At 45.3% G+C, this 12,022-nt stretch overlaps 1 protein-coding gene across 1 annotated transcript; it reads left to right on the top strand.

Moving 5' to 3' along the window:
• The first annotated feature begins 6,178 nt into the window (after positions 1 to 6,178).
• On the top strand, positions 6,179 to 10,411 carry OPA3 (outer mitochondrial membrane lipid metabolism regulator OPA3). Its single transcript, XM_068131434.2, has 2 exons — positions 6,179 to 6,461; positions 7,877 to 10,411. The coding sequence occupies exons 1-2, from the start codon at positions 6,320 to 6,322 to the stop codon at positions 8,188 to 8,190; spliced, it is 456 nt and encodes a 151-aa protein (XP_067987535.2). The 5' UTR covers positions 6,179 to 6,319; the 3' UTR covers positions 8,191 to 10,411.
• Positions 10,412 to 12,022: the final 1,611 nt, after the last annotated feature.

The raw sequence follows: 12,022 nt of genomic DNA, 5'->3' as shown, positions 1-12,022 counted from the left end.
GTTCTCTCTCTGTCTGTCTATCTCTCTCTCTCTGTCTCTCTTTCTGTCTGTCTATGTCTCTCTCTGTCTGTCTCTCTCTCTCTGTCTCTCTCTGTGTCTATCTCTCTGTCTATCTCTATGTCTCTCTCTCTTTCTTTCTGTCTCTCTCTCTCTGTCTCTCTGTCTGTTTGTCTCTCTCTGTCTATCTCTCTCTGTCTGTCTCTCTCTCACTTTCTGTCTCTCTCTGTCTATCTCTCTCTGTCTGTCTGTCTGTCTCTCTCTATCTGTCTGAATATCATCTTTATCTCTGTCTGTCTCTATGTCTCTCTCTCTTTCTTTATGTCTCTCTCTCTCTGTCTCTCTGTCTGTTTGTCTGTCTCTCTCTATCTGTCTGAATATCATCTTTATCTCTGTCTGTCTCTATGTCTCTCTCTCTTTCTTTCTGTCTCTCTCTCTCTCTGTCTCTCTGTCTGTTTGTCTCTCTCTGTCTATCTCTCTCTGTCTGTCTCTCTCTCACTTTCTGTCTCTCTCTGTCTATCTCTCTCTGTCTGTCTGTCTGTCTCTCTCTATCTGTCTGAATATCATCTTTATCTCTGTCTGTCTCTATGTCTCTCTCTCTTTCTTTCTGTCTCTCTCTCTCTGTCTCTCTGTCTGTTTGTCTCTCTCTGTCTATCTCTCTCTGTCTGTCTGTCTGTCTCTCTCTCTATCTGTCTGAATATCATCTTTATCTCTGTCTGTCTCTATGTCTCTCTCTCTTTCTTTCTGTCTCTCTCTCTCTGTCTCTCTGTCTGTTTGTCTGTCTCTCTCTATCTGTCTGAATATCATCTTTATCTCTGTCTGTCTCTATGTCTCTCTCTCTCTTTCTTTCTGTCTCTCTCTCTCTCTGTCTCTCTGTCTGTTTGTCTCTCTCTGTCTATCTCTCTCTGTCTGTCTCTCTCTCACTTTCTGTCTCTCTCTGTCTATCTCTCTCTGTCTGTCTGTCTGTCTCTCTCTATCTGTCTGAATATCATCTTTATCTCTGTCTGTCTCTATGTCTCTCTCTCTTTCTTTCTGTCTCTCTCTCTCTGTCTCTCTGTCTGTTTGTCTCTCTCTGTCTATCTCTCTCTGTCTGTCTGTCTGTCTGTCTCTCTCTCTATCTGTCTGAATATCATCTTTATCTCTGTCTGTCTCTATGTCTCTCTCTCTTTCTTTCTGTCTCTCTCTCTGTCTCTCTGTCTGTTTGTCTCTCTCTGTCTATCTCTCTCTGTCTGTCTCTCTCTCACTTTCTGTCTCTCTCTCTCTATCTCTCTCTGTCTGTCTGTCTCTCTCTATCTGTCTGAATATCATCTTTATCTCTGTCTGTCTCTATGTCTCTCTCTCTTTCTTTCTGTCTCTCTCTCTCTGTCTCTCTGTCTGTTTGTCTGTCTCTCTCTATCTGTCTGAATATCATCTTTATCTCTGTCTGTCTCTATGTCTCTCTCTCTTTCTTTCTGTCTCTCTCTCTCTGTCTCTCTGTCTGTTTGTCTGTCTCTCTCTATCTCTCTCTGTCTGTCTGTCTGTCTCTCTCTATCTGTCTGAATATCATCTTTATCTCTGTCTGTCTCTATGTCTCTCTCTCTTTCTTTCTGTCTCTCTCTCTCTGTCTCTCTGTCTGTTTGTCTCTCTCTGTCTATCTCTCTCTGTCTGTCTCTCTCTCACTTTCTGTCTCTCTCTGTCTATCTCTCTCTGTCTGTCTGTCTCTCTCTCTATCTGTCTGAATATCATCTTTATCTCTGTCTGTCTCTATGTCTCTCTCTCTTTCTTTCTGTCTCTCTCTCTCTGTCTCTCTGTCTCTCTCTATCTGTCTGAATATCATCTTTATCTCTGTCTGTCTCTATGTCTCTCTCTCTTTCTGTCTCTCTCTCTCTGTCTCTCTGTCTGTTTGTCTCTCTCTGTCTATCTATCTCTGTCTGTCTGTCTGTCTCTATCTGTCTGAATATCATCTTTATCTCCGACTGAGAAGCCAATCATCAAATGCACCTGTCCGTACATTTTGCCACGCCACCTGTGATATAATCCTGTTGTTGACTTCTTGCTGCGACAGACAATCAGTGACATGGTTCTTTTAACAAACAAGTGAATCCTCTTGGATTGCGCTGAGGTTCGGGCTTGGAATTTCTAGGAGGAAGTATAATTTGTATGCAATGAAAGTACATGTAATATGGGATCGAGTAAGATCGAGTAAGCTTCACCAGTGCGCGTGCGCGAATTTACGTCACGTCGGCAGCGAGAAGGCGTTCCCCAACACGAACCAATCAGGAACTGCCACGCCCACTTATATGATCTCCGAATTCCTGTGACAGGAATTAGCGTTACACTGGCTGGAAGTCAATCGCTAAAGGCGCTTCCTCAGCGCCAATCACCAGTGCGCGTGCGCGAATTTACGTCACGTCGGCAGCGAGAAGGCGTTCCCCAACACGAACCAATCAGGAACTGCCACGCCCACTTATATGATCTCCGAATTCCTGTGACAGGAATTAGCGTTACACTGGCTGGAAGTCAATCGCTAAAGGCGCTTCCTCAGCGCCAATAAATCACTGAAGTGTAAAAGAAACTCACCAGATTGATATACTGAGTTAAGAAAGTAAACCCAAGTCAAGAAAAAATATATATTCCATATTAAATGCCAAGTCTGTAGTTCAACCAACAACTATTTTGTTCCACATAGGCCAAAAGTCAACAACAATTTCAAAATCCTCAATTTCCATCCGATTTACTTGACATTCGAATGGGATTTAAATATCAAGCACAGGGAGCAGAGGAAAAACACGAAAAAGCAACAGCCCTGGCTTTGCTTCCTGGAAGCTTCCTGCAAAACGCTTTGCTTCTCGCAAAACGTCCGCCAATGGGAACTAGAGGGAGGGGAGGGAGAAGGAGCGGGAGCAAGAGACAGGTAGCCGAAATGGAAATGAGGGACAATGAGGGACAGTGAGGGAGTGTCGGTATGCAATTTTCATCCAATCGCCATCTTTCACAATAATTCTGGACCGGCATGAGATGGCGTTGTCTGTCCTTAATTTATATTGTAATCAAACGAGTTTTAGAAATGGCGGGAAAACTGAAAAAAATTATTTCTTTATTTATTTAAAACGGGTGTACACGATTGTACACGTGTACGTACCTTACCGAACCTTACCGAACCGGCAAACAAATCACCTCATGGTGCACTTCATGAGCCGATTTGCCTGCAGACCAGAGTAAGGCTCTTAACACCCAGCATATACCGTACGCATCCTCGCAAGCACACGAATAATAGAATCATTTAAAACGTTCCATCCGTGACTTTTACCTGGGACGGTCGTGACAAAAATACGTTTACACTCCTTGGATTACCTATATCGCGGCAAGCCCCACACACACATCCTCCACCATGTTCAGAATTCGTATTTCATAATGGACCATCCCCAAGACGCCATGCTTACCTTGGCGACGTCCACTCGAAATCCAGCGGTGCCTCCAGATTGTCGGGGAAGTGGTGTGAGACTCAAGACTCCAATGATGTCACAGGTTTACAAAAGATCACCACTTTATTAACTGGTTGTTCACTTCATTCCAATACCAAATAATACCGTTTAACTCAATGGACCAGGTAACTCTATCCGCATAGTCCCTCTTTCGTGGCTGCAGCGCCGAACCCGTGGTACGCGTTCATTCCGTCGGGCAGGGCTTCTGAGGATGAGTGCTGCCTTGACTCAAAGTCTCTTCTGTTTATATCGGCAAACTTCAGTTAATCCTCTGTGCGCTGAAATCGTAATCCCTTCTCTGCTGCTTCTAATCCGTTCTCCGCAAACGTTACTCGGTCGCCTCACTGGCACCAGCTCGCTCCCCTCCCTGCTGGGAATTTGCTTCATCCTCTTTGCATCCCGATGAAAGACAATAGTACGGGCTTGGGAATGTGTGTTAGCCCGGGGTCGTGCTAAAGCTACACAACAGGACTCCCAGCTTCGACAGGGCGAGATGCATTCCTGACATTCTTACGACCACCTGCTCGTACCTTGGTTCGTTACCAGTTCCAACCAATGAGTTACACTGAGTTACACTTCCACACTGCCAACAGTACAATTGGTGTTCCAAAATTTGGGCTAAATAAATTTAGTCCCAGGTCCGAATCCGACACTCCTGACACCAATTGTTACGGCCCGCGGATAAGATGTTGTGTTTGCCGAGCGGATGGCCCCACGGTCGTACAGTTACCCCGACTAACCCGATTCCCGAACGTTGGCCGGATCGCGCCACAGATATCCAATAGGGAAAAGACTAAGGCGACACGGATGTGAAGAAGAAGCAGACAAAAAGGTTGGAAATACGAATATAATTTATTTGCTATTTACAGGCTCATAAAAACCAAGGAGAAGGAAAGATAATAAAATAATATACAGAAGATATTAGAGACACAGTGCAAATTCCTTATACAAGCTTAATTAAATACCCAGGACAAAACAAACAAAACAAACTCACGTACACAAGAGGATGGAAAGGCAGGAGGTGGATGGCTGGAGGGAGAGGAAGGTCCAAGGGGGTCCTGCAGCACGATCGGCGCGTTTAGCAGCCGCCGTTCCTTCACGGCCCTGCTCAAAACTGCCGTCCAGGCCCCAAGCGGCTGTTGTTGCTGCTGTGGCCGCCGCTGCTGCTGCTGTTGTCTGCTGCTGCGGCGGTGGACGTCGCGCGCTTTTCCAGGACTACAACAGGCTTCTTGCTGTTAACTACTGCTCAGTCCAACTTTGGCGAGCAAGGCGACGAATAGCCGGCTTTGTGCTTTCCGGGATGTCCTCTCTTTGGATGTTCTTTCTGGATCTCCTCTTTCTTGGTCCAACCACTCTTTCTCTCTCTTGGTCCAATCACTCCTCACCACCGACAACTCCCTTGCTTCTTGCGCGCGCGCCTTTATAACGCCTCCGGCGATCAAGCCGCCGGCCTTCAGGACACGCCCATCGGTGTGCTCACCTCGGCCCTGGTTGGTCGCGCGACCCTCTGGCTCCGCCCTTGATGACGACGGGCGCGCACGCCCGTCTTCCCCGACCCGAGCACATGTTCAATGGTGGTTTTGGAGGGGATGTAATTGGCAATCGAGGCTTGGCAATGACGAAAGGGGAAATGGAGGTTTTGGGAATGGGAATGAAGAATGAAGGGAATCTATCTATTTCACTTGGTGCAATGGAGTGTCATCTTAATGGAAGACAAGGCCTTACCCTAATACACATAATAAAGATATAACTATCAACCAGGGGGTATTCTATGATTGGCTGACGTGTATGCTTTATGGACTAATTATGGGACGCCCTTTGACCTTTACACTACGGAGGTATTTACAAGGAATCATTACATTTTACAGAGGGTGATATTTACAACAATTTACTATACAATACAACACAATAAAAAAACACAATCCTCATATCCGCAACACTATATTCCCAGTGTCCACGTTATCGAATATACGCAATACCCAGTATAGGTGGCACGATCGAGGTGGATGTGGGAGTGAGGGGCTCACGGGGCTCTCGCCCCCAACTCGGTTCACGTGCGGGAGACAATCATGTGACTGGATTCGCACTACACGCACTCGGGGGCATCAAAGCAATGGAGTAACGAGTAAACACATCTCTGTGGAGCCTGTGATTGACACTATTGCACTGTCATCCCGTCGCCTTGATTTTGTACTTTAATATTTTGTTGATCTCTGTGCTTCTCATTTACCAGGAAACCTCAGCCCGCCCAAACATGTCTGCTTTCGTTTTGGCATTAATGTCCGTAAAGTGGCATATACAGATTCGCGGTAATACAGTTACAGTACCACAGGAAACCATTATTATATTAATCGTGCTATCATTGAATGACTAAATGTTACTTTTGTTTTTGTTGTGAAGAAATATTCTCTCGTATTATATAATTATTATAATCTATAATCGATCGATTTATAATTTAATGTGCTCTGTGATAAATTAATTTAAGGTGATTTATTAAGCCGTTTAATTGTCTATGAATGTTTACAAGGTGAAGTTTTATTTCAATTCTTTGTTCGATCTATTTGCTGAGGATAATTTCGAATGATAAACTGTAAGGAAGGAAAAGTTTCGTTTTCTACGATTACAGTAAATCGACGAGGCAAAGTAACACAATCAACCAATCACAGTGGAGGGATCAATGACGTAATGGACAATCGACCAATCACAGTGGAGGGATCAATGACGTAATGTAGGAACGCTTAATCAACGTACAGTGCATGGCGTACAGTAGATATTAAAAGACGGAAGGCGAATGAGTTGAACGTAGCCGAAGCTTGGTGCACGTTGTTGGATTAAGTCGTTAACAAGGAACCCGGACGATGGTTGTGGGAGCATTTCCCGCTGCCAAGCTCATCGTGCTGGGAATCAGACACCTGAATAAACCCGTGGCTGCGAATATAAAGGCGGCGGCGAGGAAGAGCGAGCTCTTTAAGACGTTCGCGTGCATCTGGCCAGCGCAGCGTAAGTCCGACTGAATTATTGCTTTGCAAGGATCACGTGGAAGAAAAGGACACACAAATGTCCATAGAAATCGGCCGTTCTGTTGGGGTGACAGCAGGTGGTGCTGCATTTGTAGAGCACGCGTGTTCCTTCATTCTGATTTTTGTTGCGCTTTTTGGTGTGGGTTCTTCTTCTTCTGCTGTACCGTACTTTGCCGCAGAGCGCCAGTGACGCCGAAGCAGCTTCCTGAGCGAGGGTGGTTTGCCATAGCCCTCCCAGCAGTAGTTTGAGCAGAAATTTGTAATATTTTTTTGTTGTTGTATATAAACTTGTGTTGTTGTACACACTCTGTGTACCCCGATTTAGAATAGGTACACCGTATCCCTGCGCATCGTAAGAGGCGACCAAGGGTTGGCGTCAGGAATGGCATCCGGCCATAAAAACATTGCCTCAAACAGGGAACCATGAGGTCATGGGGCCCGCAAGGCTAACCCCCGCTCCAGCGGGGAGAATGGCCTTAAAACGATCATTCATTCATTCATTTCATATAAGATCAAGGCTCGTGTAAGAGCTAACATTAATCACAAAAAGACAAACGGACACATAAAACATAAGATAAAGGGAGCGGGAGACAAGATGGGGAGAGAGAGGGAAGCACACAAGTACAACAGCAGAGCATAGGGACATCGGGAGATCTGTGGAAGGGAGAGGGCTTGGGGGGGGGGGGGGGCGAAGGAAGGAGGAGGCACGGGAAGGGTGGGAGAGGTAAAAAAAAAAAAAAACACATGGACACTGTTCGGACTACCAGGAAGGAAGTCAGAATTTCCAAAAAGAGGATCTGGAGTGAATTCGTGGGGGTAGAAAAGATCAAGGTTTTGGATGGGGGAAGACGAGAGATGGTGGTGAACAGCTGTTTTAAAGACCTGGAGGGAGGAGTGGGATTGAATAGAGGTCTTTGATTGGACAATTTGTTCAGGATGCCGGCGATGGCTCGCCTACGCTTCACGAATAACACCGTGTGATCTGCAGCGTGCACCATGTAATGCCAACAGATGGGACGGCAATTTTAACGTCCATCCCTGGAACACACCTTGTTGAATCACCATAGCTGTGAAACACCAGGATAGCTGGGTCAGGATTCGAACCCAGGCTAGACAGCCTAGACTCGAGTGTGCTACCTCTCGGATCCAAGGCATCCAAATTCACTTTAGTTTGACCACTTGGACAGAAATTTGTAATTTCTTCAGGATGCCGGTGATAAGTCACCCACGCCTTATGAAAGAAACCGTGGGGCCCTTAACGTCCGCCGATGGTAATAAGAATATTAATGGTAATGCTACATTATCTGTTCCAGTTGATAATCGTATTGAGATGCCATTTGAAATGCTACAGGTTCCAGGTAATCAGACATCATTGTTTTTTTTCTTCCACTGCAGTCTATCACCTGCTTGAGATGAAGGCCAAGATGCGTATGATGGGGCTGAAGGCATCGCCGGTCAATCCCCTAAACGAGGCTGCCGCCATCGAGCTCGGGGCGGATCTCGTCGGAGAGTCCGTCATCTTCATCGGGGGATGTGCGTGCCTCTGGTTCGAGTATTCTCGACAGTCCGCCATCACCCAGAGGAAAGAACAGGAAAAGGAAGTGCGGATGGTTGCCGTGGAGACACAACTACGAAACCTGACGTTCGCCGTCGAGGAGCTGGAAGCGAGGATGAGGAGTTCAACCCGTCAGATCTACGCTCAGTCGTAGGGTGGCAAGAGTATCCTACAGGTGTATTTTTCAGGTTGAGCTAATAAACCACAGTAGGTTATAAAAAGGTGAAGATTGACCTTTTTAAACCTTTATGTTACAGGGAATGTTGTATTTCGGGGTCCAAAACTGGCTGGGCCTGCATTGCAATCTGTTGGTTGCAGGTTCAAATCCCAAATCTGGTGGGAGGGAAATGGCAAACTGTCCAATGTATCTCTTTGCGTCACAAATAATCCTCTGGAAACGGATCTGGTGGGAGGGAAATGGCAAACTGCCTAATGTATCTGTTTGCGTCACAAATAATCCTCTGAAAACGGAATACTTATAGCCGATTGTCGCATTTCTTGGTTTTAGGAAACTTTTATACAATTATCTTTACGGGAATTAACTTGGCTGTGCTGCACTTGAGATGCAGACGGATGTGATACCTTTCTTTATACCTGTAAACTTGATCCCAACCGTGTTTTCACCCATCATGGCACCTGTGACCGATAACTACCGTCTATTGATCACATCTTTGTATCTGAATATGCAGGTACACGAGTCCACCGAGCTTCGAGCAATACGATGACCGCATTATGAACCACCTTTAGAGGCCATTTTCCCCCACAGAGCAGGGGTTGGCCTTTTTTTGGGCACCATGGTCCCCTTTTTGAAGCCATGTTTTATGGCCGGATGCCCTTCCTGCCGCCAACCCTGTTATTCGCCTCTTGCGACACACAGGGAATTACCAGTGAACTGGTACTCAATTTGCGGACCTCGGAAGGGTGACAAGCTGAGTCAACCCCCCCTGGTGTTAATTCAGCGATCAACCGGGATTCGAACCCAGGATCCTCGGATCCCAAGCCGGCACCCGAACCGCTAAGCCAACACCAGTACTAATACTTTGTGGAATTTATTTTTAAAAGTGCTTCTCAAAACCCATCCGGCAGAGCAATGTTTACAAAATAGAGCGAACAAGTGCATTATATCAGCAATCTCATATTTCTGTGAAGGAAGACATATTCCCAGTAAAACAAGCACAAAAAAAATAATCTCGGAGTTGTTACAATTAAATATTGCAATCTCGTGTTAGATCGTTTTCTTGTAAATCTTCATTAAACATCCAAGTTGCTGCGTTAAATGGATTAAAATGGTAAAGTGGATTGTTGTTGCTCCGTTAAATGCAAAACATGTTCTGGTGCTGCGCAAAATGTATTTACAAAACGCACTGACCTAGTGATGACGTAATGTGGGTTTTCTTATTCCAAGGTGAGGTGTTTGAGAGTGAAGACTTGTTTTTGGGACCATTTTTCAAACTGAAGCCAAAACGGTCTCTTAACTGAACATCACCTTCTTATTGGTCAGCTCTTTGGATGGCACAGAGCAAAATGCTCGCTGAAGCTTGAAAGCAAGACTATGATCAGTGAACCGAAGTTACCAAAGGTTGCCACCTCTTTCGCAGTGGCAAACCTCAACATGGGATTGCAGAAAGGGCTTGGTAAAAGAGGGGATAACTCAAGCTATAGGTATGTCCTGAGCTTCCTGCATTCTCACGCGAGAGCATTTTTCAGGTGACTACCTGCGATTGCATCTGCCACTAGTTCCTATGTTTGCTTCGGATGGGATGTGAGCCCTTCTGTCCAGGTGTGACACACAGTTAAGCACCGCGCTACAGATTGCTCGGATTTGTGAATGTCCGTACCGCTCAAAGGCACAATCCGCAGGATGGCGACCTTCAAATGTCACGTCTCCAGGTGCGGAGGAGGTGTCGGCCATTCTTTCCCTCCTAACTCGCTGCCTCCAAATCCATGTTCCTTGTTTGTTTGGAGAGATTCTGAGAATTAACCTACAGTATATTTGTTCCTGATTAGAATAAGTGTTCCACACTATGTAATCAATGTTTATCTGGGCAAATGTCACATAATAATAATAATAATAATACACATTCCCATCGAATGTGTTGTTGATTCTTCAGGACTTGTAACCTTTCCAAACAGGGTAAAGAACATACATGTGCTGGAATAGTCGTTCCGTTAAATGTTCGCCATTTGAGTTGTCCCTATCTAGCACATCCATCGTGAACGCGTACACAATCCGTGCCTTGTCTGTGAAAGCAACTTTACTCAAGGAATTGCAATTTGGGTTTTATACTTACCTTATTTGGGAATATGAACGTTTGTTGGAAAAATATCCTTAATTGAATCGGTTATTTCTGGAATAAAGGAAAGTTTTGGGTTTATTTTTTTGCAAATCTGTCCTCTGTCCACGGTGCTTGAATCATTTGCATTAATTTGACTGACCACGTCCATTGGGTCCATTCCTAACCGAACAGTGATAAAGAGGCACACGGCTCAGACACCTTCGGGAAATTGTTTGCCGAGAGCTTAAAGACCCAAGATACTCAGTCTCGGGAGGCCCCAAGCCCTGGCTGGTGATATAGTAACTACGTAGTGTGTTCAAAAAGTATCCGACCTTTATTTTTCGTGCGTAAAAAAAAAGAAGCTAGGGAGGCGTTGATTGGTGCACGTATGTCGGCGATCCTAATGCGCACACGTGAATTTTTTCCCACCTGCAGAAGCTGTCATTCGACGGCAGACCGCCGATGAGTGAGGACATGTAAGTGAGCGCCGTCGGATTTTCGTTTTTGACAAAATGACGGAAAAACTTGAACAACGCTACTGCATCAAATTTTGTGTTTTTTGGCCTCGGGGATGTTGGATGCTTCCATTGTGATGACTGCAACTTGGTTTCTGGGTCGTACCCATAAACCCAGGACTCATCGCCAGTGATCACTGTGTTGAGGAAGCTGGGATCGCCGTTCACAGTCTCCAGCATGTCCTGTGCGATCTCCAAACGGAGTTGCTTCTGCTCAATCGTTAGCAGTTTTGGTACAAACTTCGCTGAGATTCTCCTGAAGCCCAAATCCTCCTTCATAATGGAATGAACGGTGTTGAATCTTGCGGATCGTTTCCACTTGGGAATCGCCAAGCTTTACACAAAATTTGATGCAGTAGCGTTGTTCAAGTTTTTCCGTCATTTTGTCAAAAACGAAAATCCGACGGTGCTCACTTACATGTCCTTACTCATCGGCGGTCTGCCGTCGAATGACAGCTTCTGCAGGTGGGAAAAAATTCATGCGTGCGCATTAGGATCGCCTACATACGTGCACCAATCAACGCCTCCCTGGCTTCTTCTTTTTTACGCACGAAAAATAAAGGTCAGATACTTTTTGAACACAGTAGTATACAGTAATCAGCTGATGAGGTCAATGCATATAAAAATGAATTGGCGTTATACAGACGTCATGTGATACTGGTTACGACGCCCACTTTAGTTAGGGAAACAATAATCTAAGCCAGTCAATGGCTGTTTGAGCTAACTGGCCGATCTTGTGATAGTCTATAAATTAAAGTAGCTAGAAGTGTCAGTCCATCTGTCACACTCTTTTCACTGGGACGTCATTATGACTAACGCTAGGCTAGGCCTCTATCAATGTGCATGTTATCCACAAAACACTCAACTTGTCCCGTCGCTTCACTAACGGCATTTGAACACAACCACATGCCTGATTCTATCCGACGTCCGTAGGTGATGGGCTGAATTCCAGACGCTTGGCATCGGGATGACAGACGTAGGAAGAAAGCGTAACATCAGGGACATAGTTATGGCATTACATCCGGCACGAGGTTAGGCCTTTACAGCGATGTATTATTCATGACTAAATGAGAACATTGCATTTTGCAAATTGAACACAAATTTAAAAAACCTAACATGTGATACATGGGAGCAAAACAAATTCATAATGTTGTTTATCAGAATAAGAAAGAATGAGAAAGTGTCAGTTAGAAGA

Source organism: Myxine glutinosa, chromosome 11, assembly GCF_964187855.1.
Source record: "Myxine glutinosa chromosome 11, kmMyxGlut1.1, whole genome shotgun sequence".
NCBI lineage: Eukaryota > Metazoa > Chordata > Myxini > Myxiniformes > Myxinidae > Myxine > Myxine glutinosa.
The sequence above is the reverse complement of the archived record's forward strand: the minus strand, read 5'-3'. Positions and strand labels throughout refer to the sequence as shown.

Bases quoted from the DNA above. Each gene is read 5' to 3' on its own strand.
- OPA3 (XM_068131434.2), top strand. From the start codon at position 6,320: ATGGTTGTGGGAGCATTTCCCGCTGCCAAGCTCATCGTGCTGGGAATC. The intron at 6,462-7,876 runs GTAAGTCCGACT...CTTCCACTGCAG, and splicing joins GTGCATCTGGCCAGCGCAGC to TCTATCACCTGCTTGAGATG.